This window comes from Aphidius gifuensis, linkage group LG4 (assembly GCF_014905175.1).
Source record: "Aphidius gifuensis isolate YNYX2018 linkage group LG4, ASM1490517v1, whole genome shotgun sequence".
In the NCBI taxonomy this organism is placed as follows: Eukaryota; Metazoa; Arthropoda; class Insecta; order Hymenoptera; family Braconidae; genus Aphidius; species Aphidius gifuensis.
In genome coordinates, this window is record NC_057791.1 from 24,772,428 (window position 1) to 24,797,900 (window position 25,473).

General features: G+C 25.3%; 7 protein-coding genes across 9 annotated transcripts; 5 read left to right on the forward strand and 2 right to left on the reverse strand.

Moving 5' to 3' along the window:
• The first annotated feature begins 122 nt into the window (after positions 1-122).
• Positions 123-4,873, forward strand: LOC122854099. The gene is made up of 6 exons (XM_044154510.1): positions 123-462; positions 523-1,476; positions 1,549-2,027; positions 2,103-2,675; positions 4,707-4,760; positions 4,853-4,873. Exons 2-6 carry the CDS (start codon positions 546-548, stop codon positions 4,871-4,873), a joined length of 2,058 nt encoding a protein of 685 aa, XP_044010445.1. The 5' UTR covers positions 123-462; positions 523-545.
• LOC122854100 lies at positions 4,729-5,466 on the forward strand. The gene is made up of 3 exons (XM_044154512.1): positions 4,729-4,852; positions 4,915-5,396; positions 5,455-5,466. Exons 2-3 carry the CDS (start codon positions 4,959-4,961, stop codon positions 5,464-5,466), a joined length of 450 nt encoding a protein of 149 aa, XP_044010447.1. The 5' UTR covers positions 4,729-4,852; positions 4,915-4,958.
• Position 5,467: 1 nt separating this feature from the next.
• On the forward strand, positions 5,468-7,170 carry LOC122855930 (F-box only protein 39-like). The gene is made up of 4 exons (XM_044157629.1): positions 5,468-5,600; positions 5,702-5,825; positions 5,898-6,379; positions 6,469-7,170. Exons 1-4 carry the CDS (start codon positions 5,571-5,573, stop codon positions 7,096-7,098), a joined length of 1,266 nt encoding a protein of 421 aa, XP_044013564.1. The 5' UTR covers positions 5,468-5,570; the 3' UTR covers positions 7,099-7,170.
• A 1,915-nt stretch (positions 7,171-9,085) lies between these two features.
• On the forward strand, positions 9,086-10,741 carry LOC122855946. Its single transcript, XM_044157653.1, has 2 exons — positions 9,086-9,448; positions 9,547-10,741. Exons 1-2 carry the CDS (start codon positions 9,248-9,250, stop codon positions 10,177-10,179), a joined length of 834 nt encoding a protein of 277 aa, XP_044013588.1. The 5' UTR covers positions 9,086-9,247; the 3' UTR covers positions 10,180-10,741.
• Positions 10,742-11,025: 284 nt separating this feature from the next.
• Positions 11,026-25,398, forward strand: LOC122855902 (tubulin polyglutamylase TTLL5). 3 transcript variants are annotated; one of them, XM_044157587.1, is made up of 7 exons: positions 11,026-11,237; positions 15,720-15,986; positions 16,541-16,627; positions 16,706-16,829; positions 22,419-22,525; positions 22,585-23,832; positions 23,906-25,398. In XM_044157587.1, exons 2-7 carry the CDS (start codon positions 15,745-15,747, stop codon positions 24,585-24,587), a joined length of 2,490 nt encoding a protein of 829 aa, XP_044013522.1. In that variant the 5' UTR covers positions 11,026-11,237; positions 15,720-15,744; the 3' UTR covers positions 24,588-25,398. The 3 variants fall into 3 exon arrangements, with proteins under 3 accessions (XP_044013522.1, XP_044013521.1, XP_044013523.1); XM_044157586.1 differs by lacking the exon at positions 11,026-11,237 and adding an exon at positions 15,422-15,644; XM_044157588.1 differs by lacking the exon at positions 11,026-11,237 and having other exon boundaries at positions 15,422-15,986.
• Positions 12,788-15,379, reverse strand: LOC122855942. The gene is made up of 2 exons (XM_044157648.1): positions 14,973-15,379; positions 12,788-14,903 (listed from the first exon to the last, which is right to left on the reverse strand). The coding sequence occupies exons 1-2, from the start codon at positions 15,252-15,254 to the stop codon at positions 14,217-14,219; spliced, it is 969 nt and encodes a 322-aa protein (XP_044013583.1). The 5' UTR covers positions 15,255-15,379; the 3' UTR covers positions 12,788-14,216.
• On the reverse strand, positions 16,829-20,245 carry LOC122855912. The gene is made up of 2 exons (XM_044157601.1): positions 20,083-20,245; positions 16,829-18,773 (listed from the first exon to the last, which is right to left on the reverse strand). Exon 2 carries the CDS (start codon positions 18,740-18,742, stop codon positions 16,979-16,981), a length of 1,764 nt encoding a protein of 587 aa, XP_044013536.1. The 5' UTR covers positions 18,743-18,773; positions 20,083-20,245; the 3' UTR covers positions 16,829-16,978.
• Positions 25,399-25,473: the final 75 nt, after the last annotated feature.

Below are 25,473 nucleotides of genomic sequence, written 5' to 3' on the forward strand. Positions count from 1 at the left end.
GACATACACAGACATATACATGTATATTTCTACCATGTTGTACCATGTGTACTAACCTAAAAATATTGAAATTGTTGTTTTTGCATAGGTAAACATACTTTTTTTTTTTTGGGTGATAACATTTTACTAAGTACATTTTAATAAGTAAATAAATTGTTTATGTTTCTCCGTTATTTACAATTGGTTGACACAACAAACTGCTGAATTCTGAATGACATAAAACTTAACCCACGAATGTTGAGATAAATATAAATTCTCTCTTAAACTTTGTTATTAATTTTGTGTGTATATTAAAAAATGATTGCTCATTAGAAAAGTGATGTTGATATACCAATTATAAAAGTTCAAGTGATCAAAAACAACTTAAAGTATTAAAAAAAATTCTTGTTTATTTTAAAAATACAACAACAGACAACAGATTATTCATCAATTACAAATTGCTAATAAACAACTATCAAACAGGTATTAAATTTGACAGCATAAATTATTTAGAGATGTACTAATAGTAAAATTATTTTTTAGATAATAAATTATATAGGTATGAAATGGAGCATCATCGTAAAATTTTACGTCATTCATTTTTTGTGGAAAAAGCAACACTATTAGAATCAAGTCCACTACGTCCTCGTTCAGTAATTGCTCAAGGTTTTACACCAGCACCAAATGACCGTGTTTTTAATGATGATAAGACTAAACGTTTAAGAAATCGTAGATCACTTGGACTGTCAAACATAACACGTAAAGATGGTATTGCTAAATGCATGAAGCTAAATACACAAATTAAAAAAAATATTAAAAATGCAATACTATTAGACTCAAGTCCACTACGTCCTCGTTCAGTAATTGCTCAAGGTTCAATACCAGCACCAATTGACGATTTTGTCAATGATGAGTTGATTAAACGTTCAAGAAGTCGTGCATCACTTAAAGTATTTAACAAAACACGTACGATTATGACTATGCCACAAACAAGAGATGATATTGTTGAACCCATAAAACTAAGTACACAAAATGAAATGAATATTAAAAATCCAACACTATTAGAATCGAGTCCACTACGTCCTTTAAGAAGTCGTACAACACTCATACGATTAAAACAAAGACGTCTGACTATGCAACAAATAACAGATGAAAATGCTGAAAGCATGAAGCCTAGTACACGAAATGAAATAAATATTAAAAATACAACACTATTAGAATCAAGTCCACTACGTTCTCGTTTAGCAATTGCTCAACGTTCAACACCAGCACCAACTTACGATGTTGTTATTACTAAACGTTCAAAAAGCAGTAGACCACTTAAATTATTAAAAAAACAATTAAAAGATGATCATGCTGAACTCAGAAAGCTAATAAATGAACAAATTGAAAAAAATATTTCATTAACACAAATGATAATGGAGCGTGTTAATGATGATTGCCTGGCTGAAATATTCATGTATGTGCCAGCATGTGAGAGACTAAAAATTGCACTGGGTATGATAATTTGAAGCATATTTATTATTCGATAAAAAAAATAACTATTAATTTATTAACTTAATTTTTCAGTATGCAAAAAATGGAAACGAGCCCTTGATTATTCTTGGTCTAATGTCAAAAAACTTGAACTAACTTATTGGCAATATCATGGATTGCCATATTGTTTAACGAGATATCAAACGGTTAGTGAAAAATTAAATTTTTTAAATTCACTGCTTGGTAAATGTGGTCGTTATTTGAAAACATTAGACTTGACAGCTTATGCTCGTTGTAACATAGTGCCAATTATAAATGATTATTGTCCAAACCTCGAGAAACTTCGATTGAGATTCACCTCTATTGACGATACAATGTTGTCCAATGCATTTACAGGTCTATCTAAACTAAAATCCTTGACAATTATATTTGAAAATTTGCGAAATAAAATAATACCTGTGACTTTAATAAATTCGTTGAGAAACGTTGCTGGTACATTGACTGAACTGAATTTGTTAAATTTTGTCAATCACTTGTATGATAGTTGTGATTATCCAAAAGAATTTGATTGTGTAAGTTGTAACTTTTAATCTATTATATAAAAATTCAAAAGTATTTTTTTTATTTATTTATAATTGTTTTTTCAGGTGATTCGTGAACTGAAGGTCATGAAAAAATTTGAAGTTGCTGGTATACGAGATTCTAAAAATGTATTTGAGTATTTAAAAAATAATAAAATGTCATTTTATTTAAACCATAATGAATATCTTAAAAAACCTCGTTATCTGGGACATCCGTTTATAAATATCAGGTCATTAAATTTATCAAGTTGCTTCATTAAAGATGATACTTTGTATACTATTGCCAATATCATCAAACGATTAGAAATTTTAACTATACCTTGTGAACAGATAACCGATGACGGTGTAGTATCACTTTCAAAGATGAATAATTTACAAATTATTTATTTAAACGGTCATAATAACGTTATTGATTCTTCAATAAAATTGCTCAAAAATATAGTAAAATTATCTTTGCCACACAGCAATAAAATTACTGATGTTTCAGTCATGAAACTTCTTGAAAATTCACCAAATATTGAGCAACTTTTTCTTGACTTGGCAACAAGTTTGACTGTTAACTTTGTCAAAAAAGCAGCAGAAATATCAAGTCAACGAAAGCAACTTTTGAATATTACCATTCATTCATTAATACCTGATGTAAAACAATATGAATCACTGTATTTTAAAATACATATTATTAATAATAAAAAAAAGTAAAAAAAATAGTAAGTATATATTTTTATACAAATGCCCAATTAGATAGTATCCAATTTTTATCAATTAAAATATAAAAAATCTGTTTTCAAACATAATATATAAGTAAATTATCATTATCATCATCATCATTTTTATTTTCTTATATAGAATTAACATGTTTAATTGATTTTTTTATTTTTTTTTCTTGAAGACGTTTTAATCTATATTCAGGTGGATATATATATTAACTGAATGTACAAATCCACCAGTTGATTGATAATTTATATTTATATTTTTTTTTTTAGATTTATTCAACAAACGAACTAGATAAAAAATTAATTGAATTGCAAAATTTAAAATTAAACAAAAAATTAGATAACTAATAATCAATGATTAATTAGAATAAAAAATTTCCAAATTTTAATTGATAATTTGAGCAATTTACAATAAAAAAAAAAGAAAATATTTTTAAATAATAATAATTGTTGGAATTGATTATTTAAATAACTAAATTTTTCATAACTTTGATATTAAAAAAAAATTGATAAAACAATCAACTATTGTTTTTGCATTTTTTTAAATTCTATAAATATAACAATCATAATAAATAGTGACAACAATTATTTTTAAAATTTAACAGTCATTTTATAAAATAAAAAAAAAAAAACAAAAAAATTTAGGTGCATTCAAATTTTTTTTCATTATTAATTGTTGTTATTAATTATGATTACTTAAATGTATGATTACCAATAGAAATACATGATTACCAACAATAATTTTATAATACACGTAATTGACGTAAATACACGGTGGCACCACCTGATATTATTTATCATTATCATTATTTATTTATATATTTTTCTTGACATTTGTTTACTAACAATACTAATTACTAACCTAAAAATATTGAAATCGTTTTTGTAAACATACTTTTTTGTTTTTTTTTGGGTGATAAAATCAAGAGGCACGGTAGTGCCTCATGTCAAGTGTGAGAAAAAATATAATAATACCGGAAAAAAAAAAAAAATGAAAGCGCAAATAAACTACCGAGCCTTATTATACATCAAATAGAGGTAACCTCATCCCTCGCTAATTTTCAAAATTTATTTAAAAAATGATGGTGACGATAGAAATTAATGATTTTTATAATTTGACATTATCTAGTATCAAGCTTTATTTTAAAAAAAAAAAAAGAATTATTTAGTAGTTTATTTTATTTTTAATAATTAAATGAATTTTTCAACTATGCGTTTTTACGTTTTAGGACAGAAAAAATTTCATCTCTCATACTTTTTTATTACTCGTTATATATCTCTCTCTCTCCTTCTTTATATTTGATCAATTTCTTTTGTTTTTTTTCGATGACTGAAAATAATTATGTATACAAAACAAATGAGTAAGTCAAAGTTTCAAAACAATAATTTTGAGGCTGATCTATTAAATTTGATATGACCAAATGACTTCACAAAAGATGGGATATCATTAATAAACAAAAAAAAAGTTTTTCTATTAAAGAAATAGTGCCTGAATTTCATCACTATATCAGGTTATTTAGATATAATTGTTCCAAAAAAAATTTAAACTTGACCCCACCTGATGTAAAATATATGTCTTAAATACTCGGAAATCTTATTTGAGAAAAACTTTTCAGGTAAATAAGTTTAAATTTTTTTTTTTTTTTTTTCAATAGTTTAGACTTCACTACATCTAAATTAAAAATACTTACAATTATAGTGACAATTTCGAACACTTGACTCTTTTTTGTAGAAAAAAACTTTGTTTTTTTTTTGTTTTGTTGTGATTTTATTTCAAATAAAAATGTTTATGTTTCTCAGTTAAAATACGATTAACAATTGGTTGACACAACAAAATGCTGAATTCTGAATGACATGAAATTTAACCCACAAATGTTAATTGTTAAGATAAATATAAATTCTCTCTTAAACTTTGTTATTAATTTTGTGTGTATATTAAAAAATGATTGTTTATTAGGAAAGTGATATTGATATACCAATTGAAAGTTCAAGTGTTCAAAAACAACTTGAAGTATTAAAAAAAATTCTTGTTCATTTTGTAAATACAACAACAGATAATTATTCATCAATTAACAATTGCTAATAAACATAACCGGCAAACAGGTATTAAATTTGACAACATAAATTATTTATATATATGTACTAATAGTAAAATTATTTTTTAGATAATAGAATATTCCTATATAAAGTTAGGCATCGTCAAAGTAAAATGGGACGTCTTCGTTCAGTAATTGATCAAGGTTCAACACCAGAACCAGCACCAATTCGTAGATCACTCAGGCTATCAAGCAAAACACGTAGAGATGGTATTGCTAAATGCATGAAGCGAAATACACAAAATAAAGCAAATATTGAAAATGCAATACTATTAGAATCGAGTTGTCTACGTCCTCATTCAGTAATTGCTCAAGGTTCAACACCAGTACCAATTGACCATGTTGTTAATGATGATGAAACTGAACGTTTAAAAAGTCGTAAACCACTTGGACTATCAAGTATAACACGTAGAGATGGTATTGCTGAATGCATGAAGCTAAATACACAAAATAAAGAAAATATTAAAAATGCAATACTATTAGAATCAAGTCCACTACGTCCTCGTTCAGTAATTGCTCAAAGTTCAACACCAGCACCAATGGACCATGTTGTTAATGATGATGAGATTAAACGTTTAAAAAATCGTACATCACGTGAACCATTAACAGAACAAAGGATAAATGAGATTGCTAAACAAGTAGAGCTAAAGTTACAAAATGAAAAAAATATTAAAAATGATGAAATAAAAAAATATTTAAATAATATAAAAAAACCTAAGAGCATCATGGAGACATTGAATGAAAAAAGTGAGATGGTTTGTCTAAGAATAAAATTATTGCAGTCAATACATGCTCGTACATTTAAATATTTCACTATTGTTACTATAAATATCAAAATATTATTTATTTTTTTTAGATAAACCATCAGCAGAATGATCATTATTATGCCGAAAATACAATAATTGACTATGTTAACGATGATTGCCTGGCTGAAATATTCATGTATGTGCCAGCATGTGAGAGACTAAAAATTGCACTGGGTATGATAATTTAAAGGATATTTATTATTCGATAAAAAAAATGAATATTAATTTTTTTACTTTATTTTTTAGTATGCAAAAAATGGAAAAGAGCCCTTGATTATTCTTGGTTTAATGTCACAAAACTTGAATTAACTTATTGGCGATATCATGAACTTCCAAATTGTTTAAAAAAATATCAAAGGCGTGATAAAAGATTAAATTTTTTAAAGTCACTGCTTGATAAATGTGGTCGTTATTTAACAATATTAGACTTGACAGCTTATGATCTTTGTAACATAGTGCCAATTATAAATGATTATTGTCCAAACCTCGAGAAACTTCGATTGAGATTCAGTTTCATTCTGCACGGTACACTGTTGTCCAATGCATTTACACGTCTATCTAAACTAAAATCTTTGACAATTATATTTGAAAATATGAAAAATCAAATAATACCTGAGACTTTAATAAATTCATTGATAAACGTTGCTGGTACATTGACTGAACTGTATTTGTTGCATTTTGTCAATCACTTGGATGAAAGCTGTCGTTATCCAAAAAATCTTCGTTGTGTAAGTTGTAACTTTCTATCTATTACAAAAAAAAAAAAAAAAGTATTCTTTTTATTTTTTAACATACTTATCTATAATTACTTTTTTAGGTAATTCGTCGACTAAAAGCTTTGAAACGTTTTGAAGTTGCTGGTATACGAGGTTTCAAAGATTCATTCAAGTATTTAAAAAATAATGAAATGTCATTTTATTACAACCATAATGAATATCTTAAAAAACGTCCTTATCTGGGAATTTCGTTTATAAATATCAGCTCATTAAATTTAACAAGTTGCTTTAAAGATGATACTTTGTATACTATTGCCAATACCATGGAACAATTAAAAATTTTAGCTATTAATTGTACTGAGATAACCGATGACGGTGTAGTAGCACTTTCAAAGATGAATAATTTACAAATAATTTGTTTAAACGGTCACAGTAACATCACTGATTCTTCAATAAAATTGCTCAAAAATATATTACAATTATCTTTGCCACGAAGCAATAAAATTACAGATGTTTCAGTGACGAAACTTCTTGAAAATTCACCAAAAATTGAGAAACTTTTACTTCACTTCACAATAAGTGTGACTGCTAATTTTGTAAAAAAAGCAGCAGAAATATCAAGTCAACGAAAACAACTTTTAAAGATATCCATTCATACATTAATACCTGATGTAAAACGATATGAATCACCGTATTTTAAAATATATATTCTTGAAAATGAAGAAAAATAAAAAAAATATAGTATATTTTGATACAAATGCCTAATTAGATAGTGTGTAATTCTTATCAATTAAAATATAAAAAAATCTGTTTTCCAACATAATATATAAGTAAATTATCATTATCATCATCATCATTTTCATTTTCTTCTTTAAGGCTAACATGTTTAATTGATTTTTTTATTTCTTTTTTTTGAAGACGTTTTAATCTATATATTAACTGAATGTACAAATCCACCAGCTGATCGATAATTTATACCTATTAATATTTTTTTTTTTTAGATTTATTCAACAAACGAACTAGATAAAAAATTAATTAAATATGCAAATTTAAAATTAAACAAAAATTAGATAACTAATAACCAATGATTAATTAGAATAAAAATTTCCAAATTTTAATTGATAATTTGAGCAATTTACAATAAAAAGAAAGAAAATATTTTTAAATAATAATAGTAATTGGAATTGATTATTTAAATAACTAAATTTTTTCATAACTGTGATATTAAAAAAAATTGATTAAATAATTATTTATTGTTTTGCATTTTTAAAATTCATATAAATAACAATCATGATAAATAGTTTACCTTAATTATTTTTAAAATTTAACAGTCATTATTTAAAATAAAAAAAAATATTGGTGCATTCAGATTTTTCATTATAGTGTTATTAATTATGATTACTTATTAATAATGATTACACCAACAAATAACAATCATTTATAATACACGTAATTGACGTAAATACACGGTGGCACCACCTGATATTTTATTTATATATTTTTTCTTGACATTTGTTTTACTAACAATACTAATTACCTAACCTAAAAATATTAAAAATCGTTTTTTGTAAAGCATACTTTTTTATTTTTTTTTGGTGATAACATTTTATTTATTAAATAAATTGTTTATGTTTAACAATTAGTTGACACAACAAATGCTGAATTCTGAATGACATGAAATTTAACCCACGAATGTTAATTGTTAAGATAAATGCTCAAATTCTCTCTTAAACTTTTGTTATTAATTTTGTGTACCTATATTAAAAAATGATGGTTTATTAGGAAAGTGATATTGATATACCAATTGAATATTCAAGTGATCAAAAACAATTTAAAAGTAGGTAAAAAAAAATCTTGTTCATTTTGAAAATACCAGCAACAGACAATTATTCATCAATTACAAATTGCTAATAAACATAACCATCAAACAGGTATTAAATTTGACAACATAAATTATTTATATATATGTACTAATATTAAAATTATTTTTAGATAATAGAAATTCCTATATAAAAGAGTTAGGCATCGTCAAAGTAAAATGGGACGTCTTCGTTCAGTAATTGATCAAGGTTCAACACCAGAACCAGCACCAATTCGTAGATCACTCAGGCTATCAAGCAAAACACGTAGAGATGGTATTGCTAAATGCATGAAGCTAAAGACACAAAATAAAAAAAATACTAAAAATGCAACACTATTAAAATCAAGTCCATTACGTTCTCGTTCAGTAATTGCCCAAGCTTCAACACCAGCACCAATTGACCATGTTGTTAATTATGATGAGATTAAACGTTTAAGAAGTCGTGAAGAAGTTAGAATATTAGAGGAAATACGTTTTAATGCGTCACAATGTAAAAAAGATCTTACTGAACGCATAAAGCTACTAAATAAACAAAAAATACAACATGAAAAAAATATTAATATTGCAACACAGATGATAATGAAGCGTGTTAATGATGATTGTCTGGCTGAAATATTCATGTATGTGCCAGCATGTGAGAGACTAAAAATTGCACTGGGTATGATAATTATAACATATAAATTATTTCATTATAGAAAACTATTTATTTATTTATGGTATATCAATTTATGTTTTTAGTATGCAAAAAATGGAAAGGAGCCCTTGATTATTCTTGGTTCAATGTCACAAAACTTGAATTAACTTATTGGCGATATCATGAACTTCCATGTTGTTTAAAAAAATACCAAACAGTTGATGGAAAATTAAATTTTTTAAAGTCACTGCTTGATAAATGTGGTCGTTATTTAAAAACATTAGACTTGACAGCTTATGATCGTTGTAACATTGTGCCAATTATCAATGATTATTGTCCAAACCTCGAGAAACTTCGATTGAGATTCATTGATATTGACGATTCAATGTTATCCAATGCATTTACAAGTCTATCTAAACTAAAATCTTTGACAATTATATTTCAAGGTATGTGGTATAAAAATGATATACCTGTGACTTTAATAAATTCATTGAAAAACGTTGCTGGTACATTGACTGAACTGTATTTGTTGCATTTTGTCAATCACTTGGATGGAAGCTGTGGTTATCCAAAAAATCTTCGTTATGTAAGTTGTAACTTTCTATCTATTACAAAAAAAAAAAAAAACAAAACAAAAGTATTCTTTTTATTTTTTAACATACTTATCTATAATTGGTTTTTCAGGTGATTTCTCGACTAAAAGCCCTGAAACGTTTTGAAGTTGCTGGTATACGAGGTTTAAAAAATTCATTCAAGTATTTAAAAAATAATGAAATGTCATTTTATTTCAACCATAATGAATATCTTAAAAAACCTCCTTATCTGGGACTATCGTTTATGAATATCTGGTCATTAAATTTATCAAGTTGCTTCATTAAAGATGATACTTTGTATACTATTGCCAATACCATCAAACTATTAAAAACGTTAACTATTAATTGTGCTCAGATAACCGATGACGGTGTAGTAGCACTTTCAATGATGAATTATTTACAAACTCTTTATTTAAACGGTCATAATAACGTCATTGATTCTTCAATAAAATTGCTCAAAAATATAGTAGTATTATCTTTGCCACACAGCAATAAAATCACTGATGTTTCAGTCACGAAACTTCTTGAAAATTTACCAAAAATTGAGCAACTTATTCTTCACTTAGCAACAAGTTTGACTGCTAATTTTGTCAAAAAAGCAGCAGAAATATCAAGCAAACGAAAACAACATTTGGTGATCGCCATTCATTCATTAATACCTGATGTAAAACAATATGAATCACCGTATTTGAAAATATATATTATTAAAAATGAAGAAAAATAAAAAAAATAGTATATTTTGATACACATGCCCACGTTGATAATGTCCAATTCTTATCAATTAAAATATAAAAAAATCTGTTTTCAAACATAATATATCATCATCATCATCATCATTTTTATTATTTTTCGTATTTCTTTTTATTCTCTTTTTTAGAATCAACAAGTTCAATTGATCCTTTTATTTCCTCTTCTTGAAGACGTTTTAATCCATTTTCAGATGGATATATATATTAACTGAATGTACAAATCCACCAGCTTGAAGAAACGAATTGAATAATACCATTAAATCAACTGCTTTAATTTGTTCCCAATCCATATTACAAGCAGCTAATTTTGATATTATTGTTTCAGTTGTTTCAGCTTCTTTATCCAATTTACATCCTATTTGTGTTTAATCTCTTCATCATCAACATGTGTGACCTTGACGTCATCGTCATCTGATAAATCATCAGATGAACTGTCACTATAAATAATTGTTTTTCACCTCGAGCATAATCAGAAGCAAGATCTGTTGTTCATTTTCAATTAAATCTTTTTTATCAATAGCATTTAATTCATCAGACTCATTTTCATCTTCATCTTTATCATCTGTATCTTCATCATCATCATTAGATTCATTAGATTCATTTTTAGAGTAATGATTAAATTAGAGTAATGATAAAATTTTTTTAATTCCCTCTAATAAAATTGGATTATTAACTGCTCCTCGTTCATCAATTGTTGAAATAATTTGAAATTTTTTAATTAGTAAATAATACTACTGTATATTAAAAATCCTCAGCCAATCCCAATAAAGAATTAAAAAAAATGATTTTAATGTTGTGTATAGTTTGGCCGATGGCTGTTAGAGGCAGTCGTCGTCGTACTCCTGTGACGGTATGGCTGCAATTGAACGACTCTCTTGTTCTCTATTATTTATACCTCAATAATTAAATTATAAACAATTAAAAAATAATAAAAAAAAAAACCAACAATAAATTAAACAAGTTAATAATTATTCAGTGAACAATGTTTAAATAACACATCAATTTATTTGTTCATCATTTGTAAATAAACCTGGTAAGTTTTTTATATAAACTTAAATATTTATTTGTCATTGTTTATAAATTTATTTCATACCTGTCTAGATAAAACCTAAATAAATACAAAATTATAATTTATATAATAACAATAATATTTAAATAATTTAAAAATTATTTATATACAAAATTTAATTTTAATCTTATAAACAAAAATTATGAAAAATATTATTTTTTATTTTTTTAATATTTTTTGTTGTAAATAAACGGTAAAGTTTGAATTGGTACTTGTCTATGTACATAATAATTTAATCACGTGCATGGATGACTAGATCGCGTGGCTCAAAAAGTCAAATTAAATGATGACATGTAATTATTTATATAAAATTGTTGACAATCATGAATGTGATTTAAAAAAATAAAAAAAATACAATCAAATTTATTGGAGTATATTTTTGATTAACACACCAACAAAAGCTATTTCAGCTGTTTTTTTTTGGAGTTTTTTAAAATGTTTTTTATGAGAAATACTTGAAGAAAACAATTTATAAAATAGTTGTTGTGTCTAGCTGGTATATCCGCACATGAATATAGTGATAGCTGCTGGTGGCAACACCCCCAATAATTCCATTTGGATTAGTCATGTTACGTGTGCTTCCGCATCTGCTGTTTTGACTTTTAATAAATAAAAAAATATACAAGACAGTGCTTTTATTATTCGAGAGGTATGCTCTGACATGACTAACATCCCGCTTTTAAATATATATTTTTTTTTCTATGTGATTGAGAATTATTTATTGCCTCGTGTGTTTATTTTAGAAAAATTTTTTTTTTATTTTCTATTTTTTTTTTTTTTTTGCACTACTCCTGGTTTCACATGATGGATTTTAATGACTTTTTATATTTGCGGTCTAATTTAACACAATTATAGTCTTGCATTTTCATCATTAGAAATCAACACAATTTTTTTTTCTAGCTAAATATAATTTAATTTTTAAATTTTTATACTTTTAATTATTTTATCAATTTATTTATTTATGTGGCTTGTGTGGTTTTAATTTTTACAAATTTTTATCTGATTTATTTTGATGTTTATCAAAATGTAAATATTGAGAAATTTATTATATTTTTAAAAGCTGATAATGAAATCATTTTAAAATAAATATTCCAGAGATTTAGATAGTAAAATTTCGAAATGATTTTTCGAAAGTTTTTTTTTCATTCATTTATTTGTTATTTTTAGAAATTTATTGTTTGATTTAAAACTTTTTAATTCAACAATAAATAAATATTATACTCAAGTTGAATTTATTTTATTTAGAAATTATAAATAAAGTTAAAAAATTATTAACTATAACCGTTAGATGGTTTATTTTACTCCACTAAAATCAACTTTCAAAATTACACCCAACATAATAAAAGCTTTAAAAAATATTTATAAAAATTTCTAAATAAAGACAATAACATTAATAAATTATTAACATTTATTAATAAATAATATTATTATTATTGTTAACTTAATCAACAACAATACAAAAAATTATTTATAAATTTTGCAATTTTAAATTTTATTGATTTCTATTTGTTTTTTTTTTTCGTTTCATTTGACTTAAAAATTCTTAGCTATTTTAAATTTTCGCGAAATTAAAATTTACAACACTGCCATAAACTTATAAATAAATAAAAAAAAATCTACTTGCTAAAATTTATTTCAATTGAAAAAACAAAAATAAAATATAATTTAATTTACTTGAATTTTTTTTTCTATATATTTATATTTCAAAAAATAAATAAACCAATTTGTTATTATTTAAATTGTTTTAAACTTTTTAAAAATTTATCTGATATGATAAATAAAATAATAGAAAACCTGTTGATAAAAGCAATTTAGTTAATAAAGTCTAAAATTCAAATGTACTTTGATATATAATGCTTGTTCTTGATGTCGACTCCTCCCACAAAACTTTAAGTAAATTTGCATAGATAATCTAAAACACTTTTCTTTATCGTCAATCACTATTTCACCATGACCAAACTAACAATATCTATATATACTTGAACATAAAAGATTGATAAAAATTGGCAAATAATCCGCCTATGCATTACATAGCCATGCTTCATGAGCCATCAAGGCTTCCTTCCGCTGAAACTCAATTGAATTTATTACAAGGTATATCATGTACTTACTACTTAGTCAACATGACACTAACCCAATACACAAAAATAAATACCAAAATAATTTATAATTTAAATAGTACATATAAATAAACATTGCCTTGAATGCACATGATGTCGCGCAAGGATAAACACACAATTACTTGAACTCAAAAAAAAAAAAAATAGCATTCGAGGTAATTTATCAATTCATCATGTCGCATGTCTCTAGATAACTTTGAATAAATGCATATACATATAAAACATGCTCCAATTACAATTGCACTCCTAGTTGTACATGTCACAACATTTCAACACATTGTCTGTGTGTTTGTGTGTTGAAGTTGTTGATGGTACCACTTGAAATCAATGAAGCGACAATGAGCATGTTTAAGGAAATCATTCATTTAAAAATTATAAATAAATTAGCATTGTTTGCGTGCAATTACATTATCAAATTTAATGTCTTATTGCAATAATTTATTTGACACATGTAGGAGTTTTCATACTGACATTTATTTGACACTAGGTGTGGGATTATAATTTGAAAAAAAAATATTTAATAAAATGCATCAAGTTGTGTGTGTTGCATGTGGTTGTTGTCGTTTTTTTTTACAAATATATTTGCGTGTTTAAAGTATATATAATTTGCAGTATAAAAAAAGTATTTTTTTCATGCTAAAATTCATTAGTTGGAAAACAACATACTGATGACCATGGAGATACTGGTACCTAACTATGCCAAATCAATTTTTCGTTAACAGTTATGTGTACTGTACTTTTTATATTTTTTTTTTCTTTTACATATAAAATTGTTGAAAAAGTGTCTAATCGATTTGTTAATCAGCCATGTAAAAATTAAAGGTCATGGACTTGTTGATGTTGATGATGGTGGTGGTAATTCAGGGACAATAAAATCACATTTATTATTATTTTCATTAGCTTCAACATTGATATAAATAAAATCATTTAAAAAATAGCTAACTAAAGCTCGACATTTATTTTGTTGCTTTACCTTTCTTGTATTATTTTGAAAATAATTAAAAAAGTAATTACTTTCTTGTAGCTGTAATTTATATGATTGCATATTTTCATCCATAAAATATTTAAATATTGACCATGTTTTTTTATTATCATTTTTACACATTGCAGTCATACTTGCTCTGTCATTGTCATTTAATTTTTTAGCATCAATAAATGCACGAAATTGTGTACACGTTGCTTGGCTAATAATTGCACGTAATTTAACACCCATTTTACCGAGTAAATTAAAAAATTTTTTACCACGAAAACGACTGCCAATAATGTTTATTGTATGTAAATGACAACATTGTTGTAATATTCTTGTTAAATTACATGATCTCAAATAGAGCTGTGATGTTGAGCCAGTACAATTTTTGATATTTAATATTTCAAGATTTTTATTTGTACGTGATAATTGATAAAGTATATCGTCACAATCTGATCTTGCATCAATATTTATTTGCTTAAGTAATGGCAATCTTTTTAGTTGATTAACCACTTCACTTGTTTCGCGTTCACTTCCTTCAACCTGTTTTTTACAAATTTATTTATTAATTTATTTAAAAAATTTATTTACTTGTTAAATAATAATACCAACTTGATAAACTTTCCAAACTAGTGGCTCGAGACGATAAAAATATTCAGATACTTGACGTAGAGAATAAAAATCTTGACAACTCAAATATGAAAGTATTTCAAGTAATATCTCAATCGGAAGTGATTCAAGACTTGGATTAAATAATTTATAAATATTATTATGTAATTTATTATTTATTTTTTGACAGCATAAACGTTTTGATGTTGATTTTCCATTTAATAATCTTAAACTTTTACGTATTTCGATTTTACTATCGTCATTTTTTACTTTTTCTTCTCCCATTACAGGGATAAATTTTTTATTTGCATTATTTTTATTATAAAATATTAACTGTTAATTTTTATTTGATTTAAATTAATTTATTTTCTAACCCATTTAATATGTAAAAACATTATTCTGTTTTTTGTTTTTTTTATATACATTATAGAATAGAAAAAAAAAAAATAAAAAAAAACAGCTTTCGATTTGCATAACCACACAAAATTGTATAATTGATAGAAAATATATAAATTTTTAATTCAAACGATGAAACACATTGGCATTTTAATCCGGTATTTTTTATATTTAAAAATTATTTATTCAAAGTGGGTGACGATCATGATGATGATGATGGTGTGGTGGTGGCCGAGTTACATACCGAGAAATCAATTCCTCGGTGAACAACTTGCCACTGTAATACAACAATTATGTTAAAAAAAAAAATATATACAAAAAAATTTTGCTAATATAAATATTATGTATTTACAGATTTATAAATATAAAAAATACTAAAATGCCAACGTCAAAAATAAAAAGTGACAGGAGTAATTTTGGACGACTCGATGCTAAAAGATCAAAGGAATTAATGTCATCATCAAGTCTGTCTGGTATGTCGCAATTATCAAATAGTAGTTGTGAAGATACTATTGAGCCATTTGTTCATGCACCACTACCACCATTACCACCTCAACCAGTACAACCACCACCACCAACAACAACAACAACATCATCACGTAAAATAAATACCAACGAAAGGTAAATTAATTGATCATTAATATTACTTTTTTTTTATTATGTTATTTAACAAAACGATTTGGCATTTAATTCTTTGGCTCATTGATCAGCATGAATAAAACATGCTGTATTATTTTCTTATATGCTAATTACTATTATTTTTATTATTATTAAGAAAGGTAAAATTGACAGTGATTAGATAAATGTATATATACATGCAGAGGCGTTTTCGTCATAAAATATATACTTGATTATTTTTATCCAAGTTTGTATTCATGTGGGTTAATAAATTTAGAAAATATTGCTTTTATAATACAATGGATTAATTTATTAATATCAAAAATATCATGTTGATTAATTTGAATATAAATATATTGAATGAAATTTATTGGGGTCAAGCTGTTGAACTGTTAGAGAGAAAGCACGTGTGGGTGATGAATCATGTTTTTTAAAAAAATCCATTCAGTCTTTTTATTTTTTTTATTTATAACAAGGATTTTCTCTTTTACCAACATTCGATATGTTTAAATAATCATTTATTGTTAATAATCAATTTGAATATTATTTTTCAACAGTGGAACATCAAAAAATGATAATCCAAAGAAAAATGAATGGCTTATCAATGGACCTTCTGGCAGTAAAGCACCAGTACTTAGATTCAAGTAAATATCAATTTTTTTTTATTAAATAATTTTTAAAAATTAAAAGATAAATTGAATATGAATTTATGAAATTTTTAGATGTTCAGCACTGTCAACACCTCCAGAAGATTCACCAGCAAAACAGCTTCATATGACCTACAAAATAATACAAGCTGACACAAAATTGATAAGTCTACTTTTGCAATCACATGGTCTAACAGAAGTAAGTCAATATAAAATTTATTATTAAATGACAAATACAAAAAACAAATTAATACTCACAATGGCAATATAAATTTTTCTCTTTTATTTATTTTAATTAATATAAAAAAAAAATTTCGACGAAAAGAAAAAAAAAAAGCGTAGATATTTCTAATGTATACAATTGCTCCAAAACCAATGTGATCCTGGACAAAGTTCAACATTTAAATTATCTTGTGCAAGTGTTTTTTTAATACATTTAATTCCTTCACAATCAAGACCCCAATTAGCCAAGTTGCCAATTTTTTTAAGTCTCTTGCAATACTTGAACATGTCAAGTACAATATTAGCTGTCAATTTATTTGCTTCATAAATATAAAAACATGATAAATTTTCAACAAAACAATTATCATTTAATGAATTTTTAATAAATGATTCAATATGACTATTTGTTATGTCAAAACAACTATGTACATGAAGTGAAACAAGTGCTGGTGAATATTTAATAATTTTTTCAATTGTCATAGCTGTGACAGTACGACCAAGATGAATTTTTTTTAATGAGCACAATGATGATGGTTCATTGCCATCAAGCCAAACAACACTTGCACCATCATTTGTAAGTGTTATTAAACTTTGACAGTATAAATATATTTGTCTCAAGTCTAATTTCAATGGTGTCTCTTCACTTTGTATAACACGTAAATTTAATTCTTTTAAACATTGACCATCAACTTTGATATAATCATAAAATTCATTAATCCAATGACACTTTGCTGGTATACTGTGAATACTTAGACTTGTTATATTTTTAAATAAACTTAAATATTTTGGTGAATGATGTGGCTCAGATATATGTAGCTTTTCAATACGCGGACATGTTTGAGATAAAAGCTCAAGTCTTGATGATGTTGTTCTGCTACTTCTTGCTTGTATTAAATTAAATGGTGTTGCAATATTAATAACACCTTTATTCATTATCTCAACAACTCTACCCATATGATTATAATCAGCTAATGATTCTAAATTTGGTACATGTGCCAATGCCAATAATACACCACCACTTGTAACACCAGTATTTGCAACATTAAGAATTTTTAATGTATTACAAATATTATTTTTACTCTCATAATATTCAAGTAACACAGTACCAGGATAATTTTTATGGCTTTTATGATTTTTTTTAACTTTAAATTTTGATATTATTATTTTTAATTTTGACCATGTTGTTGGTTCTTCATCTTGTTGTTGTTGTTGATGATGATGATGATGATGAATATAATCATAATTTGTAGATGTTATTTTATCACGTAATTCAACTTGTAATAGTAATTGTTTAAGACCAATATCAGTAACTTGCATTGAACATGATACATCAAGAATAATTAATTTTGGACATGTTTTACCAACAACTTGTAAAACTGCATCATTAGCAATATTACGAAGTGTTAAACTTTTTAAATTTCTCATATTTAAAAGTGCTGAACGTAATAATTTACAATCAAGTCTTAATAATGCTGAACGTGCTAATTCAAGTGATTCAATACCAATACCTTCATTAGCAAGAAGTTTAAGTAATGATGTTTGATGACTACATCCATAATAACAACATAAATTAATTTTTAATTGTCGTATATCTTGACCAAGTAGTAATACATGAAGATACAATGGTGCTGGTCCAGATATTAGTGTTGATCCATCTGGTGCTGGTCCATAAAGCATTTTAGATGTTTCTTCAATAACACGTGAACGTAATGATGCTGGTAATGATTTAACATAGTATGGTCTTATTGTTTGTTTGGCCAATGTTAATATTTGACTTGATGATGTCTCCTGCGATAATCTTTGTAAACGCCGGCACGTCAAATCAAGCTGCTGGCACACTCGTCCCATACTAAGTCCCTCAAGGGACTTGGGCTGACGATGTGTCGGCATATTTATTTTTTAATTTTAATTTTCTCTCTCACTGAATCAATGAATATGAAACAAAACAAAAAAAAAAACCACATATTATTATTATAATCAAGGTTAAATCAATGCAAAATTAAAATGAGTATTCATTCACTCAAGTTATTCTTGTCTTTTATTTATTCATGTGGTCAAATTCAAAGTCATCAACATTGACGACGACTGCGCTTGAATTTTTAACGAGTAAACGCTAATTTTATAGCTTTTTTTTTTTTTTTTTTCGAAATACATTTATTTTTCGTATTACCAAGTGAATATATTATTTACATTAATTAATTATAATTTGTTGAATGGTCATCGATATATGGCTTTTGAAACAATATTAATTTGTTTTAGTATATTAAAAGTCCTGATGAAAAATAACATCTAGCTAGAAATTTTTTAATAATTGTTAGCTTTTTCTTTTTTAAAATTAAAATTTCTATCTTATTTTTTGAAGCAAATTTAATTAAATAATTATAGTTATTGAACAAAAATTTTATAGGAAGTTATTAAACAAGGTTTAATGTTCAATTAATTTCCGGGAGCAAAAATTAATATCGTGTCTGTCACATTTATTTGACAGATGACAGATGAAAAATAAACATATTGACCTTGTTAAAATAGTATCTTTGTTGATACGAAGAAATGCATTTTTTATTTTCTTTGGCTATAATGAATTTATAATTTTTGCATGTATATTTTATAAATCTATATATCCTGATAAAAATAAATATATTTTTTTGTGATTTTCCGGGTGCGTTGTTGGTGACTACCTTGATGACGGAAATAAATAAATCATCCTGTCAATCATTAATTCACAACACAACTCACGATATTACGTTTTTTTTTTTTTTTTTGTTTTGTTTAAATCACAAAGAAAAAAAATTATAATAAAAAAAACAACAACAACACTTAATTATAATCTGATTAAATGTATAAAAAAAAAAAATATTATAAAGATATAAGGAAAACTTGATCAACTGGACATTTTAAATAATCATTGGCTCGATCAACTTGGATCATTTCGAATTGACATGCGTGTTGATTTTTCCTCTGGCACATTGTTAAACAAATGATGTTATTTTTTTACATGAATATTATTAAATGACAAATATTATTAATTAAAAATATATGTTTATAATAATTGATAAAAATTTAAAACAAACTTCCAAGATTAATTTAACATTTAGCCAAATCAAAGTCACGCTCGCGATAAAAATTAAAACCTTTGTTTTTTTATAATTTACACAAAATTTTTGTTATTAAATAATGAAATATAAATTTGTTGAATTTAAAAAGAGAGTTTTGTATATAAGTTGGCTTACCTTGGAAGAAAAAAATCCTCCAATTGGTGTCTCCTGAGCAGTGGCTCGTGCTAGACTAACGAAAACTCAACTAAAGTATCTTACTTTTGCAAACTTTTGCAAACTCGACCTCGTACAAACTTACCTCCACATTTTCAATCCAACCATTACATGGCGCCGTCAATTCATGCCTGTTGCGAGAGTGGCCCCAGTTATCTTTCTCTCTTTTTTTTTTATTTTTTTATTTTTATTATTTTAAATAATCTTTTTCTTTTTTGCTCTGAACCACTACGTAGTATGTAGTATCTTGTTTTTTTTTTTATACATTTTATAATATTATTATACAAAAATATATAATTTTTTTTGCAGTCGAAATATACTATATGCCAAATATTTTGATGACTCAACTGATGTACATAATCATCCCACACGAAAATAATAATTTTTCGATTTTAAAATATAAAACGATGAAACGATTAAAAGACATTTCTCGAAGAAGTGAACAGTCTTGACCCTGACTCAAGCCAATGATCCCAAATAAATTTTTTTTTTTTTAAATCGATCAATAATTTACGATCACATGTGGGTCAATAAATTGTTAAAAAAATATTAATTTAAAATTATTATTTAATATATTAATAATAAATAAACATTTTTGTTCATTTTTTCTTTATAAATATTTCAAAAGATTAATGATCATCATGATGATAAATAGAACTTTAACATAATAAAAAATATAAAATAATATTTTCAGATAGACCTCGATGATATGACGACAATTAATAACAATTATTATTATTATTATTATTATTATTGACGACAACAGTGTTATATATTTAAAAAAAAAAAAAATAATAATTTTCAAGATGTAAAACTTCTTGGTATATTTGAAATTAACTACAATAAATAAGTCAACATAAATAGTATGTTTATAAATTATAATAAATAAATAAATTAATAAATAATTGATTAGTTAATGATAAATTGATCTCGTGACACTTTTTATAGTTAACTTTTTTATAGACAAACTCGTGTCAATTGGTTTTTAATTCAAATGTAACATCCTGGTACAATATTGCTCTGATGAATTATAGATTTACGTGATACAATAATAATAAAAATAATTATCATCATCATCATCATCACGGATCAAAAGTACATGTTGATGTTTTGTAAAATATATATTTTCCAAGCTGTATCTATAAGCTGATGAGCAAGTCGTAAATATAAAGTTTCTCGTGATTTCTATTGATGAAAATTCAGACCATAATTACGTTTATTACTTTGACTTGTTGACTGATGATTTTCATTTATTAATATTAATTTTATTAAGTTTATTTATCATTAATTGGAAATTTTGTTTAGCTAATTTTTCATGATAATTTAGTTACTTTTTTTTTATAATTTAAAATAGTTTTTATCATGGTCACAAGTTACTTGTCACTATTGTCCATGCAATTTTAGTTTCCGCATGACTTTTGTTTATAGTCCCAAAAAGACCTTCATATTTTATCATTTATTTTTTTAAAACTAATAACAATAAATATAAAAAAATAAAAAAAACCTTATGTCCTTCATATAAATTGTTTCCTTGAATTTAAAATATAAATTTTTTTTTGTTAAATTTCATTAAAAAAAACTTCCTCATTATTGAATTTTAATATTGTTCATCGTTAGTAATTATTATTCTTTTGTATTTTGACATTGAAAAATTTATCATATACTTTCGCCACGTAACAATGTAAAAATGTCAACGTACTTTCCCTTTTTTTTTTTTGTTGTTTTTTCATGTCTGTTAATTCACGATCAAAAATGTGTATCAAAGATTTGAAAAAATTTTATAAAGCTGAATGAATTCAAGAGAAGAAATCGATGTCAGAATAAGTGGTTCACGGTCAACCATATATAATAAGTGGATTTTTCAATAAATATATTTGTCAACGAAATAAAAAATCAGGCAAACTGATACACTTATTTGTTCTTGATAAAAATAATTATTAATAAAATCATGATTGGTGTACCAGTTGGCCCACCGTCCTATAAATCAATCAAATATTATATTTTTTTATTGTGATAAAGATTAAAATCAAGACTACTTTTTTATTTATTTTTTTTTCTTTCAAACAATCTTGACGCGTTAAAATCTCAACGTACATGATTTTTTTTTTTTTTTCATTTTGTATAGCAACTGCAAGGTCACACACTGAAATATACAACAACGAGACGAATGTTTAAATATAAAATAATTTTAAAAAAATATTTAAAATATTAATTTGAATTTTTTTAAAAATATGAATTATTTAAATACACATTGTTGCTATTTTTAATGTATTTTTGTTTAATTTGTCTTTGTTTAGGTCTCGGTCAATGATACAGACTTTAATCTTTTGTGGATGGGAAGTCATCCAAAGCCGGATGTACTTAGAAATTTGGCACCATTTCAAAAAGTTAATCACTTTCCTAGGTAATTATTATGAAAATTAAACTATTATTAAATAAAACTAATAAATTAAATTATTACAGATCTTATGAAATAACAAGAAAAGATCGTTTATATAAAAATATTGAAGCAATGCAACGTAGTAAAGGACTTCGTAATCTTGATTTTATACCACAAACATTTTTATTACCAAGTGAATCACGTGAATTATTAACAGCACACTTTAGATATCGTGGACCATGGATTGTCAAGCCAAAAGCAAGTTCACGTGGTCGTGGTATATACATTGTAAATAGTCCAGAAAAAATATTTACTGAAGAATCAGTTATTGTTGCACAATATATTAATAATCCATTACTTGTTGATGGACATAAATGTGATTTACGTTTATATGTTGCTGTTACAAATTATGATCCATTATTAATATATCTTTATGAAGAAGGTCTTGTTAGATTTGCAACAGTTAAATATGAAGGAAATAATCAATATATATGGAATCCATGTATGCATTTATGTAATTATAGTATAAATAAATTTCATGTTGATTATATTAAATGTGATGATCCAGATGCTGAAGATGTTGGACATAAATGGACATTATCAGCATTATTACGTCATTTAAGATCAATTGGACAAGACACTGAATTACTTATGAGACGTATTGAAGATTTAATTATTAAAACAATTATTGCAACAGCATCTGGTATTGTATCTGGTATTAAACAATTTGTCAAACATCCAGATAGTTGTTTTGAGCTATATGGATTTGATATTCTCATTGATGATACACTTAAACCATGGCTACTTGAAGTTAATTTAACACCATCATTAGGCTGTGATTCACCACTTGATGTTAGATTAAAATCAGCATTAATTAGTGATTTATTAACTCTCGTTGGTATAACAGCTGTTGATCCAATATTACGACCACAACACTCACAACGTAATAACAATCATTCATTTGCTAATTTATCAAAACGTTTAATTAATTGTAGACGTGTACATTCAGCTGAAATATTAACACAAAAAAAAACTGGTAAAACAACAACGAGATCTGGATTAACATGTGAACAACAACGTATTGTATCATCAGCAAAAGCACAATTTGAAAGACGTGGTGGTTTTGTTAGAATATTTCCAAGTCCAAAAACATGGGAAATTTATTCACAATATTTAGATCCAATATCTGGTATACCAATTGCATCAGATCCACTTGGTCCTGGTCGTGTATTACAAACAAGTCATACTAATTTAAATCTTATACTACATGAACAATTATTTCCAGCAGCAAATCGTATGTCTGATCAATCAACAACAGATAAATTATCAAGGTAAATTTATTTAATTATTTTTCATTTGTTTCAAGTTATTTATATAATATATATATGTTTATTTGTTTAATAGATATGAGAGATATGAACGTGCATTAGCTAGAGGTCATAAACAAAGTTTAGATCGTGGTGATAGTAAAGAAAATATTGACGTTGATAATCATAAATACAAAGATCAAGTTACTAAAATGATGCAACAAGGTGATAAACTTAGTCCTGGTGAAGCTAGAAAAGCATTTGGTTTATATTTAGGATGTATACTACGTAAAATATCACAACCAAGTGCTGATTCAAATTGTTGTGATCTTATTATGAAATTTTTACAACAATCATCATCAAATTTACGTACACCATTTTTATTTACATTGCCAAGTAGTAAACTAAGTGATAAAGATCGAGCAGCAATAACTGCCAAACAGCTATCTGATTTTCTTCATTTATATAATCGTGAAACAGAATTATATGCTGATACTGTTGATAGACCAAAAACAGTGCCAAATAGATTATTTCAAAAATTTTTATTATCAGCAAATGAGGAAGATCTTGATGATATATTAATACTTCAAACAAAATTATATAATTGTGCTCATAGTTTTTTGGGTAAAAGTGGATTTGCTGGTACTTTACGTGGTAATAATTTACTTGGTTCATTGCCACAAATAACATCACGTGTACATTCAAATGCAGCAACAATTGAACAATGTAAATGTACACAATTAAATCATCAAAGACTTGGTAAATCACTTCGTACATAATTTATCAAATTAAAATTTAATTATGAATTTATTATTGATGATTGAACCGTCCAGTCTCAATACCTCAGGAGATTTATCATCACACACAAGTCAAGGGTGAAGGTGGCTTGATATCATGGCCTACAAATCATTTTAAATGAGACGGAAAATTAACAAATGATAATATATATCAAGAAACTTTTTTCTTTTATTCAAATGTTATATATATATATATTGTTGATTATTGTTCAAATAATTTTTTTCTTTTTTTTTTTCAAGTTTGTTCTTTGTTGTGTGTGTGCGTGATGCTAACCATGTTAATTTTATTTATTTATTTATTTACTTTTTTGTTATTACAGTAATTTAATTACTCTATTTTTTTTTTTTTTTTTATCAGTGGTGCTAGTCGAATCGTGATTAATGTTTTTTACAAATATATAAAGAGATAGAAATAATAAAAATGAAAAGGAACAGGATGAATGAATAAATGAATGTTAAATTTTCAACGATTATAAAAATCATATTTATTGCATACGTGCTGCACGCTTAACTTGTAATAATTTTGCCCCTAATATTATTAATAATAATATGTTTTTCTAGTTATTACAATAAAAAAAAAAATTAAAACAATCAAACAAGTGGTTGACTTAAATATTAAATTTTTTTTCTAAAAGAAAATAGTAAATAATAAAAAATAAAAATAATAATAACTGCCTGGCTTGTTATTTCTAGTCATACATAATAAAAAAAAAGAAAAGAAAAAAAAAGATATTTTAAATTAACAAAAAAATAATAAAAAGAAAAAAAAAATTTTGTAATTAAAAACCTCTTTGAGCAGGCTCAGTGTTAAAACGGCAATACGTTCCTGAGGAAATTAATTTAAGTACAATTAATTTATAACATTTAT